Source organism: Xiphias gladius, chromosome 21 (genome assembly GCF_016859285.1).
Source record: "Xiphias gladius isolate SHS-SW01 ecotype Sanya breed wild chromosome 21, ASM1685928v1, whole genome shotgun sequence".
NCBI classification, from domain to species: Eukaryota; Metazoa; Chordata; class Actinopteri; order Istiophoriformes; family Xiphiidae; genus Xiphias; species Xiphias gladius.
Window position 1 is genome coordinate 17189433 of NC_053420.1, and position 16332 is coordinate 17205764.

The 16332-nt window shown below is 38.8% G+C and overlaps 1 protein-coding gene across 6 annotated transcripts in view; it reads left to right on the top strand.

Moving 5' to 3' along the window:
- LOC120807088 (AMP deaminase 2-like) overlaps positions 1 to 16332 on the top strand; it is a 35708-nt gene that overhangs the window by 15075 nt on the left and 4301 nt on the right. For all 6 annotated transcript variants that reach the window (XM_040158755.1, XM_040158754.1, XM_040158756.1 and 3 more), the window contains 16 exons: positions 8054 to 8184; positions 9093 to 9223; positions 9848 to 9916; positions 11441 to 11552; positions 11681 to 11867; positions 12368 to 12509; positions 12606 to 12695; positions 12798 to 12927; positions 13252 to 13446; positions 13570 to 13701; positions 13795 to 13958; positions 14336 to 14462; positions 14569 to 14732; positions 14876 to 14996; positions 15717 to 15890; positions 16026 to 16136. In XM_040158755.1, the coding sequence (XP_040014689.1) occupies positions 8054 to 8184; positions 9093 to 9223; positions 9848 to 9916; positions 11441 to 11552; positions 11681 to 11867; positions 12368 to 12509; positions 12606 to 12695; positions 12798 to 12927; positions 13252 to 13446; positions 13570 to 13701; positions 13795 to 13958; positions 14336 to 14462; positions 14569 to 14732; positions 14876 to 14996; positions 15717 to 15890; positions 16026 to 16136 (2180 nt within the window). The remainder of the gene's footprint in view (positions 1 to 8053; positions 8185 to 9092; positions 9224 to 9847; positions 9917 to 11440; positions 11553 to 11680; positions 11868 to 12367; positions 12510 to 12605; positions 12696 to 12797; positions 12928 to 13251; positions 13447 to 13569; positions 13702 to 13794; positions 13959 to 14335; positions 14463 to 14568; positions 14733 to 14875; positions 14997 to 15716; positions 15891 to 16025; positions 16137 to 16332) is intronic.

Consider the following 16332-nt stretch of genomic DNA (forward strand, 5'->3'; position numbering starts at 1 on the left):
GGGGAAGGAGAAGCAGATGGAAGAGAAAATACGTCATGCATTCGTTAGGTCGGTCTCTTGCTATGATGCTGATCTTTACGAAGCTTAGTATGGTCCATAGTTTACTGCAGCTGTTGCAGTGAGGGAACATTTGGGACATCTTGTCCAACTGCTGTTTACTTAGGTTCAGCATGATTCAGTATTATTACTTAGTCGATTCATCACTGAGATTTTTGTGAGTTTGCTGACAAAACATATGAAGTCTATGGCAAAGGTTCTACAAGAGTGTGCAGCAAGCCAGAGAGGCAGTTGCAGCAGAATGTCGACTGCTGAAGAGGTGCCACTGAAATTGGAAGAAAATAAATATCTTATTCAGAATTACATCTTCATTAACACAACTGTGTGAGCAGACAGATACTGTAAACTACTGGATTGTCATTTTTAAAAGTCCACCTGAACAAGTTGATCTTCCTGATGTTTATGAGGGTAGTGTTTTTGTGAGAACAGCTGACATTCGTTCATGTGTTAGTGTATGTGATGGCAGCGACTAGTGACTTATCTGTCTCTAGTCACTGCCACATATATATGTATATGTGTGTGTATGTGTGTATATATGTTTGTGTGTTTATATGTGTGTATATGTATATATGCGTGTATGTGTGTCTATAGATGTATATTTAATGAAAATGATGCTTTAACTATGTAGAAAGTGAATTTGCAGGCAGTAGTTTTTAGCTGGCAAATTTTATCACCCATGTTGGTTCCCTTTTACAGAGCGTGGTGAGTACTGATAATATATTTTCAAGATGAGGACCAAAAGTAGAGGTTTATTCTCATCTGTGGTTGCTAAGGAACGTTTGAAGCATGTGTCATCAGTCTCCCTCTTAGAGAATAAAGTGAAATCAGTAAAGAAAAACAACTAGTAAACCAAAAACACATTATTATGGAAAAACACACACACACACACATACACAAAAACACACGCCCACACACATGTTGACCTTTATCACTTTTGGGGACATTACATAGACTTGCATTCCTTAACCTAACCGTATCCTTAACCACTAACCCAAAAATCCGCTTTTTCCCAACTGGGGACAAGGCTTTTATCCCCAGTTAGATAAGCCATCTCTCATTAACTGGTCTTTAATCTGAAAATAGCCTATGACAGACAGACAGACACAAACTGTCATTAGTTAGTATTAAACTTAGCTATTGACGTTCTTTTTTTGTCACGTATGAAGCCTAGTGTCACGTAATGTTTTTAAGTGGAACACAATTTGAATATAAGCCCAATTATTTTATGAGATTTTGCATACATTTGCCATATCGTGATATATTGATTTCATGTTTTAATATTGTCATTATCATATCAACTATATTGCCTTACTTCTTGCCATACTAAGTTTTTTTTTTTTTTATTCAATTCAAGGATTGAATATTCAAGTTGATATCTTAGTGAAAAGGACAACCATCAATTATCTGTTGTACACTGAACTTGAAACTAATGCTAATGCTTATTAGAGCACTGTCAACTCACAATGACAAAAGGGAATTGCAGGCTGCCATTGTGAGGTTATATGTACGAAGTTTTAAAATATAGTATGTTTCTCTCATTATTTCTTTGAGACATGAACTGGTTAAATTGTCTATTACGTGCTATTGGCTCTAGTTTTGTGGCAGTGCAAAGAGTAGGGCAAGAAATACCACGTCATGTTAGCATTTTTCTGATTTTATGAAGCACTCTGCCTGTTCGTTTGGTATTTGCGTACCTTGCACAACATGCTTTAAGTAAACGTTGGAGGAGAGGCGCAACAAGTTGAGATCCAAGCAGATGAGGCAGTGCAAGGCCAGATGTATTCACCAAAATGCCAGTTACCTTGGATGTTGTTGTTGTGGTGGAAACTGTTGAAGCTTGAAGCTGTGCTGAGAATAGTTGTGTAACAACAAGATCTATTTCTTAGCAGACTGCAGTTTGTAATTTTGGAGATTTGATAAAGTTAGCATTCTTTAAATACATGAAAAAAATGCTGATCAGTTACAGAGAAAGATGAATGTAGAAATTAAACAAGAAGATTACTGATGGTATAGGTCGGGGAAGCACAATCCATCTCTACATTGGCAGCCAAATATCATCAAGTCTCTCTGGATATCGTAGTTTATCATTACAGTAAATTGCTCAGCCAGTAGGCCTCATGGGGACATGTGGTGGGAATGTGGTGCTTATGGGTCTTGGTGTTTGTTGCATATAAAATTCTTTTGTTGTCAAAATACACTTAGCATCATATTAGAGATAATAAAAGTTGAGAAATTGATAAAGATTGTTCTGGTCATGGAATATTTTCATAGACATACTGTAATATATTTTGTGTGACTACTTCAGTATATGAAGGAGAATGGCACTGTCAAAACCAGTCTGCTGCTGCTTTCAGCCTGAGGGACAGAGAGGACGAGACAGGCCGGAAGGATTGTATTGATCCTTTTACAGCAGAGGCAGCTCTGATACTAGATGTCTGTCTCTCTGGTAGGCTTCAAAAAAACAGTTGGGTAGAGTATGTGGGTGGTGTGCAGACTCAGGTCCCAGGGATGTTAGAGAAAGTTGAGATGGATAGCTTTCTCAAAATTACTCACTGGTCTAAGAAATTAACTCACAGTGGCTACATGAAGATGGAAGGGTTGAAGCATTTCATTGTAGAATAGACAGGCTAGCCTGTGTGCCAAAACACACTCTCAGGCAACCTGGAGCAGCACAGTGGTTTGACACAAAGACCAAAAGTCCTTATGTCAAGGCTTCATACAAGTACTACAAAAAAGAGGAAATGAGGGTATGCCAGATTAGGTTTTGACTCCCATGTTGACTGATGAACACTTTCATAAATGAGTCGCAGACTAAACTATGACCAAAGTGTTTCCTATGCTTGGACTCCATCATGGCTTCTTTGAAGCACAGGGGTATTACTCAAAAATCAAAGACATTTAACTCTGTTGTTGTTCAATAAGTTTTAGATATAACATTGTCAAGACAAATTAAGTCCTATTTTCATTTTCGTTCCTGCTATTAGAAAGATATTTTTAAATTAATAATTAACTGAATGAATTGTACAGGCTTCTGTGTCTTAAGTCTTTCTTTAAGTTTTCCAACATATAGTTACAAGGGCTCCTATTGTTGTGTTGACGGTTGGCTCTTGGCTGTATTTCATTTTTCATGTTGTGTATTTTTTTTTTTTTTTTTTTTTTTGTACCACAGTGCAGAGTCAAATAGTAGCCAAAACCTGCAGAGAGAATTGACTTTTCAGTTTCTTTCTTTGCTGCTCTTTATTTTTAATTTCATGCTCGGCTTAGTTTGTCTCAGTTGTGTTGTATTTGTATGTATAAAAGTCTGTGGAAGAGTTGTGCACCCCACTACAATGATGTCACTGAGATAAATAGAGTTGGGGGTGCTGGATTAAGAGTCATCTGTGGTGGAAAGACTGGGGGATTACACGGATACTAAACTGGGGACGACTATGTTTGTGTGTGTGTCTATATAGTTGAAGTCATCTGTTTTTCCATGTGAAAATGCATGTCCTTATATCCACACACGTGTGCACTTTGTATATAACCATGTATATAGAGCCAGACCTATAAATTTGTGAGGCTGATATGTCAGCTGATATTAGTTTATTGCACATAAATCAGGATATATGTTTGCTGGTAAGTAGCAAGACATGTTAGTACAGAAATGCCAAAGATCTGTTTAAGGTAATTTAGAAACAGTATGTGGTTTGTCCACCAGAGAACAATGAAAAGTTTTTTGAAAAGTGTTTTTCAAGGGTAAATCGTTGGCTTAGTACATATCATATTGGTTAAGGTTCTGGAATCCCTCATGATTGAACAACTGAAAGAGTTTTTATCTAATAATAATATCTGACTTTCAGTCAGGTTTTAGGAAAAAACAAAGCACTACTACAGTGGCCTTAAAAGTTGTAAATGATTTGATTGAATTTTTAAATAACAACTTTGTGCAAGGTTTTTTTTTTTTTAATTAATCTATGTAAGGCTTTTTGATACTGTGGGTCCGGCAATAATGAAGCAAACACTTATAAGTGTAGGACTGTCAGAACAAACTGTCTGTTGGTTTGAAAATTATTTTTCAGGCAGATCTCAGTGCGTGCAGGCAGAAGGTATCACTTCTAGGTCCCTTAGTATATCCAAGGGTGTTCCCCAGGGATCAGTCCTGGAACCACTCCTATTCATCATATACATCAAGAGTCTCGATCAAAATGTTCCCAACGTTAAGTTCCACTTTTGTACAGATGATACTGTGATATACTGTTCTGCGTCTACACCAAACCAGGCTCTTAGTCAGCTACAATTAGCTGTTAATACTGTACAATGTACCTTGTGTGACTTAAAGCTTGTTTTGAATGCTGACAAAACAAAACTCATGTTGTTTTCAAATGCAAAATCACCTCTTTTCAGGGCTCTGAGATTCAGTCTGTATCTCAATCTAGGTATTGTAATTGATGATGCACTCTCTTTTATGACTCACATTCAACAACTGGTGAAAAAACTGAAGTTGAAATTGGGTTTTTACTTTAGAATTAAGTCTTGCCTTTCCTTCGAGGCCAAAAGGAGACTTGCCACCACCTTAATGTCTGTGCTGGATTATGGCAATATTTTATATATGCATGCATCTTGGCAGTGCTTACGCGCGCTGGATACTGTCTACCATGGAGCACTGAGGTTTATCACAAATTTTAAAGCCCTTACTCACCATTGCTGGTTGTATGCCCCAGTTGGATGTTCTGCCTTGTCCACCTGCAGACTTAACCACTGGCACATTTTATTTATAAGGTTAATCTTGGTCTGCTTCCATCTTATCTACTGATGTAAATCCTTTGAAAAAGCATGGGAAGTTATTGTCTTTGCTCCCAGAACTTCCTACAATCTGTCCCTAAAGTCCCCACTGAATTGGGGAAAAAGGGTGTTTAGGCGTGCTGCTCCCTCGGCCTGGAATCAGTTACAAAATTAACTGAATGTCAGAAAGTTTGTCTAACTGGATGCATTTAAAGTAATCTTAAATGACTTGGAGGCAGGCACATCTGGCTGTAGATGTTTTGTTTGATTCATATATTCCCTGTTTGATGCTGGTATTGATGACTCGTGATGAATATTTGATTAATATTTTTGATATTTTAAGTTTCTGTAATTTATTCTTTATTTTTACTGTAAATTGTTATATGTATGTCTTAAACCCTGTTTATTGTGCTGCTACCTGTCTCAACCAGGTGGCCTTGTAAAAGAGATTTTAATCTCAATGAGACTTTTCCCAGTTAAATAAAGTTTAAATAACACTAAAATTAAAAAAAATCTGATCACAATTCTTTAAAAATCTAATTTCTTATCAAAAAGGTTTCATTACCTTATGTTCATGTAAGAAATTGAATATCCACCAATAAATCTTTCTATCAGTTTTTTCAAACTCTCATATTGTTGTCTGCCTTTTTAAAATCCAGTATTAGTTGGGCTATAATGATATGCATGTATGTTCAAGCACTCTTTTATGTCCTTTAGCATATGATTGTCAGCAGATCATGATACTCACATCCTTTTAAAACTTCTCTGTACAATATTGAAATGTTTTACAATGTCATTCCAGTATCAGTATACTGTGGAGAGTTACCCTCTGTTCATTCCTAGTTCCACAGCCTTGGAGTCGGACAGTAGATGACAGAGACTAAGGCCTTGTTCAGACTGCCAGCCCATATCAATTTTTTGGCACATCCAGATTGTATCCAGATTGATTTTAGAAAGTCTGGACAGCAAAAACCCACACCAAATGCGATTTTTGCAAATCGGATCCAAACCACATTTGGATGTGGTTTGTAATGCGATTCCAATTGGATCTTTACAGATGCATCTCAGTCTGGATGCTCTGGGTGCTCAAATTGGACTTCAAAGTGTCTTTTGAGTCAGATGGAACACAACACACACCGGCAACGTCAAATCCAGAGTGACGGTAGCTACACAGTTACTGACGCCTTTGATGTTTAAACTGCAACCTATGCAGATAGGCTGGTAATGTCTGGACACACATAAACCAATCTGATCACTTGCAAGTAACAGTGCAGACAGCCGGTCCTAAAATCTGATTTGAGAACCAAATCTGATTTGCCTGCAGTTTTAACAAAGTCTGATGGTCATAGGCCAAACACAGTAATGACACCAATTATATAGGAGAGTGAACAGGCCACTTCCAAAGCCATAGACTTACGTGGGGGAATTACTGTGTGTGCACATAACTATGGTACTTTTTAAATTATGGTTCTCTTTCATTTAAATTTATGGCTGTATTTGGAAAGTACACAGAAATCAGTAAACTTCATTTTTTTCCCTCAATGTACCGCAGTCTTAGGAGACAGAGGTATTTTGTCTTCTGTTACTTCTCCTCTATTGTGTTTGGTTTAGTCTGGAGTGGAGATGGTGTCATCTGTTTCGAGCAGGTTTAGAGTGGGGAAGGCCCCTCTGTGTCACTCTCAGGTGTTTTTAATGCAAGCGTCAATGTGTACATGTATGTCTGGGTAATTCATGTTCAAGTGTGTGCATGCCCATGTTTGAAGTGACACAGTATATGCTGGTACAGCTGTCTTCCTGTAAGATACCTTCTGTTCTTGGACATTTTACAGGGACTTTCATGCTCTGTCACAGATTACAGTAGCAGCAACTGTCGCCAGAGTTTCATAGGTATTCGTAGTTATGTCCTATTTGACTTTGTTTAACTTCTGGCTGACTTCTTAGATTTTTCAGCTGATTTCTTTGTCTTCGATGTCTTCAGTTTAGGTACAAAGAAAATGGGCTAATGTGTTCATGAAGCTGAAGGAAGGACACAATGGAAATTCTTGACCAAAGATTGCTCAGTAATTAGGACACTGGTTTTCTCTTGATAGCCTGTCTTTGGTCGAGGGCTGTTAGTTCTGCTTGCTAAAATCATAGCTATTTATCTTTCTGTCTCTGTTTTCAATAGACTGTGAAATGATAAACAATTGTTAACTTTGTAGAGAGATTGGCTATTGACTTAGCTGTGAGCTTGCAGAGCACCCAGATGTAACGGAAGCCCTATGACTTCTTTAAGGTACCACACATTGCATGATGTTGCATTCAGTTGGATGTACCACCATGACTATACTGTAAAGAAGCTGGTGGTGTGGTGCGTAATGAATTCTTTACTGTCAGAGCTGTTTCAATAGTAAACGTTCACATTGTAAACTACAGCTTTTTTGATTCGAACAATTATTTGCATAAGCATGCACAATACATAAATTTTGTCTGCCAACTCATACCTGATGGTATTCATATGGGTCATGCAGTAGTGAAAATATTTCTAGAATGCATTACTCAACTGTAAGGTACTTTACTGACATTTTACTCAAGCAAGGTTATCTGTGTGATATATCTAAGTTAAAGAAAAATGTACTTTAGTATAAGTTGCCAAGTTACTCAGCAGAAAAGAGAAAACATTTTCAGATGTGATCTTTACCATGCAGTACTAAAGGAATGCGTGATAAAGTTCGAGCTAAATTCTCTAATTACATCGTTTGGTTGCAGATGCAGTAAAGTAAACCATGTAGCTAACTCTGGCCAAAGGGAACCCACTCAAAATATATACTATTCAGTACACAGTGTAAAATTATGTTTACTTTGCTGAAATTTTACATAGCTAAGAACATGTGCATTGATTACAGAAGAAAATGTACTGAGATCACTTCTCAAGTTACTCCTTTAAAAAAGAAAGTTTGACATCTTTTTCAGGCAGTTCTAAGTAAAAGTTAAAAGTAGTTTAAATGACAAACACTATAAATCCTTTCAGCCTTTTGCCAGTCTATGGCTGTTTTATGTTTGCGTGGATGTTGCTGTCATTGTGTTCAAAAGCTCAGTTCTTCAGTTTGATACTTGTTAATTGTATCCATTGCCTCTGCCTTTACTGGACACAGGATCTGAAAGTGAAGACATTGTAATTAATCATTTCTGATTTTGACGTCAAGGAGACTCCATGTGTTACGATCACATACTGTAACTCTGTGTCTTCTTACAGATCTGTGTGGTGCGTCTGGGCCCAAGCCCCTCAAGCCTCAGCGATCCCTACCCGGGACGCCCGTTTCTCTCACACACTACCCAATTGACCTGCGAACATCCATGGAAGAAAAGTACAAAGAGATTGCTGAGGTAAGAACTGACAATCAGACAGACATTGTTTCTAAACAGTAAACTCACAGAAACACAGTGAGCCATGATTACACGAGGAGCAAGATACATCTTCTGGTTGTGCTCCTGGGATGCATCTTCAGTGATGTTACTATGGTGATGGTCATTTGGGTCGTTCAACATCAGCGCCCTTGCCCAGGTGTAATTTCATTTTTTCAGCTCTCCCAGCAGTAGCCACCCACGGATCAGTCCTCTTGATTTATAGCCCCCTAGTGGCTCTCTCCCTGTGGTTTCTGTTATGGATTTTATGGCCTTCCTTTTGGCAGCCCCCCTGATGCCCAGCATGTTAAATGCTTTGAGGATTGAGCATCCTGCAATGCCCCAACAGCCCAATCCCAACCGGCTCACAGTGAGAACTTCTAGACACAGCTAGTCTAAATAAACTTAAACTAGGTGCAATATTAGTTCATTCAAAAATCCGGGTTTTTTTTTTTTTTTTTTTTAGCCAGTCAGATATTGTAATCAGCTGTTAATGGTATTTGTTTTAATTTTGCTAATTATGAAAATAAAGGTTGGCATGTTTGAAAATCACTTAACTTCTTTATTATGGATATATATTAGTTAATAAATAAACTGTATTTCATCTTAGTGGACTCTGTTTGGTTATTAATAATTTCAGCTTTCAATATCTCACCAGTTTAAAGACAAGACAATGGTTTATTGATTGACTACAGGAAAATTCCAAATAATAAAAAAACTATAAAACCGTACAATCCAAAATAATGACTTGTCTAGAGTGCAAAGCCAGTTCAATATCTGCCATGGGCATTTATGGCTTTATTTAAAGGGAAATGTAGGAGGTGGCTTTGTTTTAGTCTAAGTGTCTCCCATATGTCTATGTACATGTGTATAACTTACGTGTACAACAGGAGCTGTTCACACGCAGCATGGCAGAGAGCGAGATGCGAAGCGCTCCTTATGAGTTCCCGGAGGACAGCCCCATTGAACAGCTGGAGGAGCGACGGCACCGCCTAGAGAGGCAAATCAGCCAGGACATTAAGTGAGGAAAGCAAACACATAACACACACAAAGCCAGTCAAATAAACTCCTTACATGACCTCAGACAGACATATCTCTCCCTCCTTCCCTCGCCCTTTACCTACAGTCTTGTTTTCACTCATGCACACATGCTTGTCAGCTTCAAACATACCAGTTTGTGGCTTAATTAACGCCGCCAGTCAGCTAACTGTGCTAGCCAGCAGTTGGCACCTGTCCTGGTGTTCAGTTGTCTTGTACACAAACTTTTATGAGGAGACAGGTTCTGTCTTGGTTGCCGATGGTATGTACACCACTAAACCCCTGTTTACCAGTGAAGGTTTACCACTACTAACTGATGATATTTTTCTGTTTGTGTCAATCACCTCGATCACTTAATACCTAAGGCTTTGTGTGTGTGTGTGGGTGTGGGTGTGGGTGTGGGTGTGGGTGTGGGTGTGGGTGTGTGTGTGTGTGTGTGTGTGTGTGTGTGTGTGTGTGTGTGTGTGTGTGTGTGTGTGTGTGTGTGTGTGTGTATATTTGGTCTCTCTCCCTTTGTGTGCTTAATTTCATCTCACTACCTCTCTCTGATGCCCATCTGCCCCCTGCCTTACCCACACTATGCTGTGCCTCTGCATATCACTCCAAGGCTTGAGCCAGAGATCTTGCTCCGCGCCAAACAGGACTTCATGAAAATCGACAGTGTGCCAGACCTAGAGTGAGTGAGCTCTGCCTCAGTTTATATGTTTTGTGTAGTGATTTTATCTTATTCCTCTTGCTTGTACTCTTAGTAAATAGGCATGGCAACTTCTTACCTGACTCTTTAGTATTTATCAATGCTATATATCAGTGTCTAGTCTAGACTGGTGTAAGTACTTTTCTCCTGATCCACTGAAAGAGATTATCAGCATATTGGGATGGACCACATCATCTCCCTGCTGGTGTCTTGATAAAAATGTTCAAATGGGTATCTTGTTCTTTTACTTTTCATTTTCTAAAAACAAGACACTTAAGTCTGAAAAAGTCAAAATTCTGCAACTGCATTTGCATATTCTATTGATCTTGATTTAATTCGTCTCTCCTCAACTGAGTTATGATATCCTGTGTGATTTTGTACTTTTGACAGCACTGGACTGTAGGTTAACTATTGGAATTTATGATATTGATACATCTTACTAGCTGTTACCCTATTTGTGCAGTGGGTTTGAAATATATTAGTGTTTATTCACTTTTTGTTAACTTGATTTAAAAAAAAAAAAAAAAATTACTATAATCTGGCTTTATAATACTATAAATTAGAATTTTATCAGATGATTGCAAAGGTATTAAAACTGACTCACAGAAATACCTCATTTATATACAGTATGTTTTTGCTTTAATACCCTTGATTGAGTTTAAATGCAACCTTTCTCCTTTCATTCCTGAGAGTCTCTAGAACTTGATTAGAGAACTTATGTGGCAATTTCAATCCAATAAAAAGTTTACGCACCTTTCTGTAGTATTTAAAAGTCCACAGCTGACTGTATTTCAGGCCAAAAGCAAAGTTGTGAAGTCCAAGAATCTCTCTGAAGACCTGTGAGACAGAACTATGGTCTATTTGGAACATACCTGGAAAAAGGTATAAATTTCAAAAGCGTTCGATGTTCCCAGGAACATAATTGAGCTTCATTATTGTGAATTTAAGAAGTTGGGTCCCACTAAGTTTTCAGAGCCTGAAAGGCCGTAATCCTCAAGGGTAACTTTCACTTTTTTTTTTTTTTTCCCATCCAATATCACAGCACCTGAAAGAATCGGCAGGATAGGATCAAAACTGTTCAACTTAATGATCACTGCTGACGTATACGCCAGTACCCAAAGCTGTAATTAAAAACAGCTATGGTGCACTTACAGTATATTCAATAAAGGATCTGAATGTGAATATAAATGAGAAATTTGTTGGTTTTATTTTTTTATAGAAACATTCACTTTGTTTATGTAGCTTTATGTAGTGTGTTTCGATTGATGGCATAAAATACATAAAGCAGCTGTAAGTTTAATTTCACTCATTACAAAAATGTTCATTAAATGAAGTGCTTTCCAAATTTCTGTACCAAAAACAAACAAGAAAATTTTCTTCCCCTTCATTTGCTTTTCTGCCAAACTTCCTCCTTACCTCCACATTTTGCATCTCTTTGTCCTCATTCCTCTTGTCTACGATTTCTCTCATTTTACATTCTACCTTTCTCTGTCAAAATCATTCAAGGTTAATGAAGGAGAAGAGTTTGGACACTGTAGATGAGGGCTTTAAGGAGAGGGCAATGCCAATGGAGCGAGAGTATCAGCGGGTTTCAATATCTGGAGAGGAAAAGTGTGGGGTGAGGAGATTTTATTGAATTTGCTTTCATTTGATTTCTGTGTCATTTTACAAGCAATAATTCAACACCCAATTAAAATAAATTCCACTTGTACCCATCTTCATAATTATGTGTTGATATCTCTCCAGGTGCCCTTCACTGACCTGGTAGATGCTGCTAAGTGTGTAGTGAAGGCATTATTCATTCGGGAGAAATACATAAACCGATCCATGCAGGCCTTTTGTAAGACCACAGCTCACGCCTTACAGGACCTCGGATTGAAGCCTCTGGATCTGGGAGTCTATGATGATATACCAGAGACCCCTGTAGATGCTGGTATGATGGCAGACACAGGATATGGGTGCAACACATAATCTATCACAACTTGTCAGAAATCGCAACAAGAGATTGTTTATCAAAAAGGGTAGAACCACATTCTGGAGGCATCTGCCCCTAAGAACACAACAGTGGAGTGTGTTTGGACTCTAGTCTTTCTATTCTCCACAGTCTTCCTCTTTATCATGACAAGTTTTGTTTCTTATGTGAGGTACTTGTTTAAACACTGACTTATTGTCAAAAATGAAGCCAAATGCACATTCTGTTTGCAAAAACACTGAACAATAAAGTGAATGAGAAACACTCCCTGAACAGCTGTTTTTAAATGTTTGTTTTTTTTAAAAAGAAACCAAAGACAAAATGAAAACACAGGAGACACCCAGAGTCACTTAATAAAAGCTATAAAACTTTCTCTTTCCCTTCAGCAGTTTCTGTATCATTGTTTATCATTTTTTTCTAGTGTGGAAAATGGATTAATATCCACCCCCTTATTTTCACAGATGCCCCCGTCCACCCACCTGTTTCAGAGACACACCCCTATGACAATCAGGACACTAAGAATATGCCAGCAGACACAGGATATGGGTGTAAGATGGTGGATGGAGTAGTCCATGTCTACACCAAGTATAACAACATGGACAAGTATGTGTTTGTACCTGGAGGATGACATATTAATTTAAAAAAAAAAAAAAAAAAGTCTGTCTGTTTGTAAAACTTTTATACTGTCTTCCTATTCAGAAGTACAGAACTGGACCTGCCGTATCCTGACCTGAAGGAGTATATTGCAGACATGAATGTTATGATGGCCCTCATTATCAACGGGCCAGTGTGAGTGTCTCTATGACAGGATTTGTCTTCAAATGTCATTGTTTTTTAGCTCAGTGTATATTTTAAAATAAAAATATTTTTCCGCTGCATGGTGGTTCACAGGAAGTCTTTCTGCTATCGCCGCCTACAGTACCTAAGCTCTAAATTCCAGATGCACATCCTCCTGAATGAGATGAAGGAGCTAGCAGCTCAGAAGAAGGTTCCTCATAGAGACTTTTACAATATACGAAAGGTAAGAGCAAACAAACGGCAGCTGCTGCTGGCTTAACTAGTTGATTAATCACTATTATTGTTGATAACTTCACTTGGCTACAACGTTCCCAAAACTACAAAAATTAAAAAAAAAATTATTTAACATTATTGCTGAGCCTCTTCCAACTGAAGCACATCTTAACTGTGTATATATTGTGATATAAAGATCTAAATGAGACATTTAAACGATAACACCCAGTGGTACTAATTCTGACGTGAGCCAGAAGTGCAACTCACGTCTCAGACACTCAGTCATATAAAGAGGTAAATTTGTTGTTGTTGTTCTGCTCTGTGCTGACTCCAGGTGGACACGCACATACATGCATCATCCTGCATGAACCAGAAGCACCTGCTGAGATTCATCAAGAGAGCCATGAAGAAATACCCCGAGGAGATTGTTCACATTGAGCGTGGCCGGGGTCAGACCCTCAAGGAGGTGTTTGAGAGCATGAACCTGACAGCCTTTGACTTGAGTGTTGACACTCTTGACATGCATGCGGTAAGAAATGGGAGAAGCAATACAAAAAGGCTAAAAAAATTGACTACTTTAAGAGATTATTTACTTTTGAATACATGTGGTAGAGTTACAATGTAGATTTAACTGGTTTCTTTTCCTTATCAGGACCGTAACACGTTCCACCGGTTTGACAAGTTCAATGCCAAATACAACCCCATTGGAGAATCCATCCTCAGAGAGATTTTCATCAAGACTGACAACCACATTGAAGGAAAATACTTTGCACACATAGTCAAGGTGTGAAAAAACTAATTTATCTACTAATTTATTTACTAATCCAAATAATTTTTTAAACTGATATATCAATATCTCCTGTCTTTATTTGTCCAGGAGGTGTTGTCTGACTTAGAGGAGAGCAAGTACCAGAACTCTGAGCTACGTCTGTCTGTCTATGGCCGCTCCCGAGACGAATGGGACAAGCTGGCTCAGTGGGCCGTCAAACACCGAGTGTACTCTGATAATGTGCGCTGGCTTATCCAGGTTCCCCGTCTATTGTGAGTACGCCCGCAACTTGCTTTACCCTGTAGCTGAGGGGTGCAGCATTTAACCACTAGGGCTGCATTTGGTCAGAGTAAGCACTTCTTACAAAAAACATGTCATAGCGAGTTGTGTATCAGGTCTGAGGATACTCTTTCATTCCCTAAGCGTATGTTAAGATTGAAGGTCCTGTACTGGTGTTACTGGTCGGTGTTAATGCTCAGTAAATTTTGATCAGACCAGACAAAGTTGTAATTAGAGAATAAACCAGGAGGAATCAATTATTCATTTAATGTAATGAATGGAGGTTGCGGTGACATGATATAAGAAAAGTTATCCTGCCTACCCGTTGTCCCTGCCAACAAGTGTCACTGTTCAATCACCACCTCTCCAGTGATGTGTACCACACAAAGAAGCAGCTGGCTAATTTCCAGGAGATGTTGGAGAATATCTTCATGCCTCTGTTTGAAGTCACAATCAACCCCCGCAGTCATCCTGAGCTGCATCTCTTCCTAGAACATGTTAGTATCACTTTACATGAAATCCAAGATGTCCTGATGACTCACACTTAAAGAAACTGACGGATTGTTGTTTTTTTTTTTTTGCTCGTTGCGTATGTGTTAACAGGTGGTGGGCTTTGACAGTGTGGACGATGAGTCCAAACCTGAGCACCACATTTTCAACCTTGACAGTCCGCTGCCAGCCAGCTGGACTGAAGAAGACAACCCACCCTACTCCTACTACCTCTACTATACTTACGCCAACATGACTGTGCTCAACCACCTGCGAAGGTGTGGGCCAGCTGAAAACATTCATAACTCACAAGAATCTTTACTCACATCCATTCGTTTCAACACATTATCATTCAGAAAAAAAAACACAAAACAAAAATACCTGAGGTCTTGTTGTGTTTTAATACATTTGTCTGATGCAGGCGGCGAGGCTTCCATACATTTGTCCTGCGACCTCACTGTGGGGAGGCGGGGCCAATTCACCACCTGGTGTCAGGTTTCATGCTATCAGAGAACATCTCTCATGGGCTGCTGCTGCGAAAGGTCAGAGCAGGACACACTGGATTGATTCGCAAAGATCTGCCATGGAAATGTTTGGCTTTGCCTTGCTGAAGTTTTGCTCTGTAACATTTAAAATGTGTTCTAAAGCTGATTAGGAAAGCTTTCGTGTTTGTTGAATTTTCCCTTTTTGCAGACCAAGTACTTTATTAATTGGTGAGTGTCATAAAAAAGGGTGAGCACATTAACATGAACACCTGAATTTCAAATACTACTGTCTGAAACATGAGACTGTGTTAAAGAGCAGTTAATTAAACTCCTTGGCAATTTTTTGTGATAATTGAATTGGATTGGACTAAATTATGTTTTGAGAAGAGTAAAGAGAGTTACAAAATATTGGGTCCCCTTGGCTTTCGCTGGTGAAGAGGTTCAAGGTTCAGTTTGTTCATGCATAAAAACTGAAAATGGAAATTGCAGTGCTCCCAGTCTGATCAACCAAAACGCAGGAAACAAATACCCACAAAATAAAACCATAAATAAAAACAACATAAAACTACATTCCAATGAATAAAACTGTTAAAAACGCCTTAAAGCAACTTAATCTTTATGCAGCAGTGCTGAGCAAAACAATGCTGCCAATCTGCTGCTGCTGTTAAGAAGTCAGAGACAAAGATGTTCTCGTATCAACCTGTGACTGTGGCTTGCAGCAAAATTTAGCTGTTTGTCTGTCTCCGGCTCTCGCTCTCTCTCTTTGATATCTCTCAGGCCCCAGTGCTGCAGTATCTTTACTACCTGGCTCAAATTGGCATTGCCATGTCACCACTGAGTAACAACAGCCTGTTCCTCAGTTACCATCGCAACCCGCTGCCGGAGTACCTGTCCAGAGGCCTCATGGTCTCTCTGTCCACTGATGATCCACTTCAGTTCCACTTCACCAAGGTCAGTATGACATAAGCTTGTCCGAATGTACACATGGTCTGTACAAATTGCAGAAAGATCATCAGAAGTGATGAGGTTGAAATTACATTATATCCTAGTGTGTGTGTTTGTGCGTGTGTTTGTGCTTGTTTCCAGGAGCCTCTGATGGAGGAGTACAGCATTGCTGCTCAGGTGTGGAAACTGAGTTCCTGTGACATGTGCGAGCTGGCAAGAAACAGCGTCCTCATGAGTGGGTTTTCACACAAGGTAAAACCAGTTTATAGCTCTTCTCATTTTGTGTATTTAATCGGTTTATCCATCTATGTGACACAGTCTCTACATTATTCAGACTTTTTGTAGTAGAGAGAGACTTGGAATCTAAAATGATTTTTGCTAAAAATGTACTAACTTTGCTAAATATGTGTCCAGTGGTTGCGAGTCAGATGCTGGGTCTTTCTTCCGT